Here is a 6,201-nt window from a genome sequence, read left to right on the forward strand (position 1 = left end):
TCTGAGGAGGAAAAACTCGACGTTTAATGCTCTCGAAATTATCTCCCGAAAAATTGACACTTGATGACATTGCTTCATCTTTCATTTCAAAATTTCTCGTGATCACCTTGCTAATAGCTAATCTGAGCCATTTTTCGTTCACTTGTCTGCGACTCACATCGTGACTAGCATATGGAACATGCTCGATTTGGAGTTAAGTATATCCAATGTAATAGTCACGTTGTGGCTTAAACACAAACAGACCAAAACTGACGCCTCCCTGTGAATTAGTGGCCTCTTTCATTGACCCTGTGACCTGTCATAATTCCACAAGCATGACCTTTGCAGTGAAACCATCTCAGAGACTCCGGTCTGGTAGAATCGGAGATCGTGCCGGTAGACTTGGATCCCGAGCGTATATAGCCTCTGTTGACAGAAACTCCAATCTCTACCGGTAGAATTGCCAATTCTACAAGATCGGAGTCTCTACCCTGAAGTCAACCTTCCCATCTTTCCAGTTCCTGGTTACACCATCTTACTATAGTCTAATAACTACAGACACACATCAATACAAATAAACAACACTGACAACAAAAACAAAGCCTCCATACACGAAATGAAAATTTTCCCCACCTTATACAGCCTACTGTCTCTGAAGGTGAGGATGGACGACCCGCCTGCCCCGTGGCCCCTTTGGTTGTCATGGTTGTCCACGAACACCATCGCGTTGTTGTCAGACAGCATGCCCCAGCCTTCGCCGAAGTTCCCCAGGTGTGACAGCTTCTGCCCGTTCTGCTTTCTGAAGACGGATCCGATCTGCGCGCTGTACCTGTATTATCACACCACCATACCCATGACCGTAGTTTATGTACAAGTATAAGTAATCACACCGCCAGGACAGGTCCAGATAATCTCCAAGCAGATCCTACAATGGCTTATAGTACCAAACTGGCCAAGGAGTGTAGTCATCCAAAAGGTGTCAATTTGCGGGTAGCGAAACACACTCCTAAGCCAGCTTCACTCCTCTGCCAGCTTTTGATACCATCTTATGTTACCGTAGGATCTGCTTGGAGATTAAGTTCCAGACGCAAAAGCAAAGCATTCCGGAATCAGCTTTTAGGTTTATCACCTTCAAATTTAGTGAAAAGAGGATTTGATTACCAGGTGCATCTTACATCACACAGTCATATTTATTTAGCCGAGAAGTTGCTAAATGTCCCCCTGGAAAGTTTTCCTCACACAGTTGATCGAACGTGAAACAAACAACATACTTCAGTCGTTCCCCTTAAAGGTGCGTTGGAATATGATATTTTAAAAAAATTTATGACCATTTTGTGACTGAATCCCTAAGACTGCTTGTTTTGATCCGTGCCCAGAAAAGGAGACAAAAACTATATTTCTGATTTATAAAGAGAAATGCAACTCTTTTATATTGATGTTGATTTATCTACTCTAAGTTATGTGAATGTTTTAATGCATCATTGCGTTATCCTTGTGTGAATATCGAACTGTATGTTAGATTGCACCCAAATTGCTTCCTGCGTATTGTCTCTGTGTTAATTAAATGAATGAATAAGAAAAGGATTAGGAAATTACTTGAACTCTGTGATCCTCCCCATATGGGTGTACTCTGATGCCGAAATTGCCTCTCCACCAAGGTCGATGACCTCCATGGCGATGAAGGGCCGGGAGCCTGACGGGAAGTAAGCGGTGTTGAGGTCGCTGAGCCGGCCGAAGATGGCGGCCATGTCTCCCGGCCACATGTGTTTGGCGGCATCGACACGGAAGCCGGCAACTCCGATGGAGATCATGTAGTTCAAGTAGTCCGCGATCTTCCCACGGACGTAGTCGCTACTGAGCTTCAAGTCCAGCAGGGCGACCAGGCGGCAGTTACGTACCTGTGTAAAAGACAGAAGGATTGGAATCAGAAACTCCTGCAGAACTGAGAACTACGAGGGTAACGGACTTGTGTGGTTCGGGAGGATGGGGTTGAAGGCGGGAAGTGAGAGAGTAGAGCTTCCAACACTGTGCCGGAGACGTAGTGGATAACATTTCACTTCCCTTACGGCCTCAAATAGGCTATGGGACAACACTTTTTCTTTTGTATTTCCTTTATATATGGCATTGTTGCTCACTTGAGTGCAGTGCCAAATTGTCATTGTCTGTCCTTCAAAGCAAAAAAAAAATCACCTGATTGGCGTCGCCATAATTGTGAATGTTGCAGTCGCTGGTACCGCACGTGCCGCAGTCGTTGAAATCATTGGGTCCGAAGGGGACGCCCGGGAAATCCAGGCTGTCGGCGTTGAAGTGACTCCCGGCCGTGCCGTGTCCCGAGCCACCAGCACCACACATGTGGTTGATGACGACATCCGCGTAGATTCTAATGAGGCATATTGATAGAGATTCAATACTGTAAATGCAGAAATATTCGCGGTGGATTAATATTCGCGGTTTTCGCGGCGGCCGCTTCACCGCGAAATTAAATCCACCGCGAATATTTCGTCTGCTGGCGCCGCCTAAGGTGCCCCTTTTCCGCTCCATGTACATACTACTACTGTCTTTGCCACTGTACAATGAAATGTTTGACATACTTACTACGGTGAAGTCTTGACTGAAGACACACATGTAATTTTTTCATACGACCAACTGTATTACAGTACTGTACAGTATGTTCACCATGATACAAAGGTCGTACTACTGTATACCATTACGTATTGAGAGGGTAGATACGGTTAGATCAGTAACAGTGGCTCACGCAAGAACAAGTCAAAAGCATGGAAACTGTTCTATCCGTCTGTATAGGACCCTTACCGGGTAACCAGCAAGTGTTTTCCGACTGGCGGTTTGTAGAGGCGCCGGGTTTTACACGGCAGTTCGTGACTACAGTGCAGTGCTGAAAATGCATTGAATTTCGCGGGATGGCGCTACCGCGAAATTAAATCCACCGCGAAATGTCCATTTTGCCGCTACCGCGAAATTAAATCCCCGCGAAATTAAATGCATTTACAGTAGTCGTTTATCACTTGCACACGATAAACGAGCACATTTCAGAGCGATGGCAGTTGTGATGAACCATCTCTCATTTTCCATTTCGCAGGTGCAGTCGTGATACATTGTGTTCCGGAATATGTTTTTCCAGTGCCCGACTAGGGTTTCGTGAACTCCGAATCCCACTTATTTTAGGTTATCAGACAAATGGATGTTGATGCTATTGCACTTAACCCTATCTAGACCCCCCGGGGGGGGGAGGTTAAGAATGCCCGCGCCAACTTTGTGAATGCCGATCACTGTGCTAGGACCGCGAAACTTCGCAACCGTTGTACAAAAAATCTACGAGTTTGTGATTTTTAATGCTGCCATGGCAACGGGTTTCAGGTTTCAGTATCTTATGAAATTTACTAATTTCGGTATAGATAATGAAGTTTCAAGTTTTTATGGCGGACATATGACGTCATTTTCGGACGTCATATTGGCATCAGTGCCGTCGTCAATGGCAACAATAAACTTGGCAGACGTACATATTAATATGTTACCCTTAATAGTCGGGTTCTGTTTAATACCTTCATAACGCTAATTCTCTATTTAGTTTGTTTTAGCCAAAAATGCATTATGGCGTCATAATTACGTCATATTCCGTTATTACGACACCAAAATGACAGAAAATATATAACTCTACAAGTACATCGTCCCCTGCAAATTTGCTGACTGTAACCCAACCCGTTTTAAGATTACGAGGGTAGCCAATAGAGCCCCCCCCCCCCTCAATCCATCCAAGTTCTGGTGATAAGAGTGATGATTATAATGGATGATGGATGTTTAGTACCTGACTCCCTGCTGGTTACAGCGGTGAACCATGTCCTTGAAGTCCTCATCGCTGCCACTGCGGGTGTTGAGGTGATAGCTGATTGGCTGGTAGCGCTCCCACCAGGGACGGTTGGAGACCACACGGTTCTCGTTCGGTGGCGACACCTAGCGGAAATTCGAGGTTATGCAGGTTATGCAGCGTAATCAAAGTGGTTATTTTTATTCACCAGTCACATGGATATTGGCGCTTCTAATGCGCTTTATCATCAATACGTAAAGTATTAGTATGTAATGATATGTTTTCCCGTATGGTTGGTCCGAAGAGACGCACGGGGTTATGATGCAGCGAAGACCAAACACCATCAGAATTCTTGATACACTTTCGAACTAATTGTTATTCTAATTCGTCTTGGACAAAAACGAGGAAAAGGGTTATGCCTGTTGTTTTTGTCCATCTCATTTTACATGTATGAGGAAGTTGAAAAAAATAACAAAATACAACTATAAAAGCACCTCACCATGCCTGACATTTCAACTGAACAACAATGATGACCCCAGTGGTTAAACGGTATATTGGTGTCAATGACTTTGTCAATGACTGATAAAAAAATTTACCTGATCACCTGAAGTCTCACGTTTGCACATTATGTTCCGGGTGCGAGCTCACATTTTCCTACACATGGCTTAATTACACACAAAGTTATCATCAATTCTTGTTGATAAAAGCATGATTTGGGAAAGACTTGCGTTTAATCTATATTGCCCCAATAGTATTCCAATGGTATTGTCTTTATATGGACATACCATAAAGTCCAACAGCCTTGACAAAGAGTTTATTACCTTTTAAGTCACGGCATTTTTATCACTCCAGGTCCACTACTTCTGCTAATTGCTATTTGTCCCAGGTGTTGTTATCTTTGAAACATAAGAGAAGCTTCCCTTTTCGTCAGCATACTAAGATAAAACGTTTCGCCTTATTGATACAACCTGCGCGACGTCCCACGGTAAAAGTCACCTGACCTTATGTAACACAGCCGACCTTGCACCGCCAAGACTAGCAATGTAGCTAAACAGTTCTAAAACTCAAGAAGGTTTAATCTTGCAGCACCTGGCTGGCCTTAGGTCCTCTCGGACAGTTCTATTTTGCCTTTTTGTCATGACGAACTCGTTCTTTTCAACATTAAAGAACAAACAACACTTTTGCCCTTGGTATTTCTCTTTAATTTAATTTGTAATATTCTGTGACTTCTATACCTTCTTTCGTTGAAGTCCTCTTGGGTTTTGTGCCCTTATTGAATACATAATGACGGGCAATACTGTAAACACACGTTTTAGGGTGCAGTATGAATGATTATTTGCCGGATTCATTGAAGCACTGACAAATGACCGTCGACAAGTTGGATCTAGGACAAACCCTTCACTCTCAACTAAGCCGAATTTTGTACATCTAGAATTGTCCCTCGAAATCATCTCATTTCGCTATCGTAACCGTATGTGACCTAGGTCTGACCTGTACACCTCCGAAGCCGTAGGGTCCGAGGAACCTCTCACACTCCGCGGCGATGTCAGCCCATCTCCACTCAAACAGGTGCACGATGGCCTGTTTGTTGTCAGCCGTGTTCGGGGCATGTTGGGCGAGAGTGCCGCTCAGCCCCACAAGGAGCAGGATTATCATAGACATTTCTTAAAGGGAATGGAAAGAAAAAAAAATGTTGCAAATATTGTATCAACATATTGCATGTTAGTTACACATTGAAAACTTGTTGCTGTATTTATTCAAGCACGCCTTAAATACCTTTGTTTTAGAATTTTGCTTTAAATATTCAACAAAAGCTACGGTAGAAAGAACTGAGTAATCATTGCTCCAGATGTTTTCCTTGTTAGTTTTCTGTTTCAGCTTTGATGATACATGCTCAAAACACGTAAGATATATGAAAAATCTATAAAAGGGAAAAGATAGAAGATATACTCGTACGAAAAACCTAATTATTCGTTTTTTAAAGCATAATATTGTACTAGTACATTCTTTTAACTTTGCCCACTTTCAATATGGGCTGACGGTTCAGAGACTGCCAACAAGTAGTTGTCAAAAACATGAAAAAAAATACTTCATCTTTGGAAAGTAAAATCCTACAGTCGACAGCCAGCTGGTTCGAATAGAAATTTTGGGCAGTTATCAGGTACTTACCTCAAGTTTTGCCGTCCGGTTCTGCTTTGGTCGTAGACAATGCGCGGATCTTGGGGATCGAATTTATACAAAAAGAGCAGGCGTCTTTAAAAACAGTTTTTGTTTTTCGTCACCAAAAGTTATAACGTTATAGCGCGATAATGTAATGGCCATTGGAAGAATATGATAGGGCAAGATAGTATGCTGACTTTAGGAAATATTGTTGATGTAATGAATTTCTCTGGCCAAAT

General features: G+C 43.0%; 2 protein-coding genes across 2 annotated transcripts in view; both read right to left on the reverse strand.

Annotated features, from left to right (window-relative positions):
- LOC118407469 (pancreatic alpha-amylase-like) overlaps positions 1-6,124 on the reverse strand; it is a 36,680-nt gene extending 30,556 nt beyond the window's left edge. Inside the window, exon 1 of the mRNA XM_035807948.1 lies at positions 5,972-6,124. The gene's annotated coding sequence lies outside the window, so the exon portion shown is untranslated. The remainder of the gene's footprint in view (positions 1-5,971) is intronic.
- On the reverse strand, positions 505-5,464 carry LOC118409099 (pancreatic alpha-amylase-like). The gene is made up of 6 exons (XM_035809964.1): positions 5,294-5,464; positions 3,803-3,948; positions 2,170-2,359; positions 1,576-1,877; positions 613-808; positions 505-531 (listed from the first exon to the last, which is right to left on the reverse strand). The coding sequence occupies exons 1-6, from the start codon at positions 5,462-5,464 to the stop codon at positions 505-507; spliced, it is 1,032 nt and encodes a 343-aa protein (XP_035665857.1).
- Positions 6,125-6,201: the final 77 nt, after the last annotated feature.

Source organism: Branchiostoma floridae, chromosome 2 (assembly GCF_000003815.2).
Source record: "Branchiostoma floridae strain S238N-H82 chromosome 2, Bfl_VNyyK, whole genome shotgun sequence".
Classification (NCBI taxonomy): Eukaryota; Metazoa; Chordata; class Leptocardii; order Amphioxiformes; family Branchiostomatidae; genus Branchiostoma; species Branchiostoma floridae.

What these genes read in the sequence shown, in the direction of transcription:
- LOC118409099 (XM_035809964.1), bottom strand. Translation starts at nt 5,464, where the DNA reads ATGTCTATGATAATCCTGCTCCTTGTGGGGCTGAGCGGCACTCTCGCC. An exon ending in ACGGCTTCGGAGGTGTACAG is followed by an intron (nt 3,949 to 5,293) that starts GTCAGACCTAGG and finishes AATTTCCGCTAG; the next exon opens with GTGTCGCCACCGAACGAGAA. An exon ending in ATTATGGCGACGCCAATCAG is followed by an intron (nt 1,878 to 2,169) that starts GTGATTTTTTTT and finishes TCTTTTACACAG; the next exon opens with GTACGTAACTGCCGCCTGGT.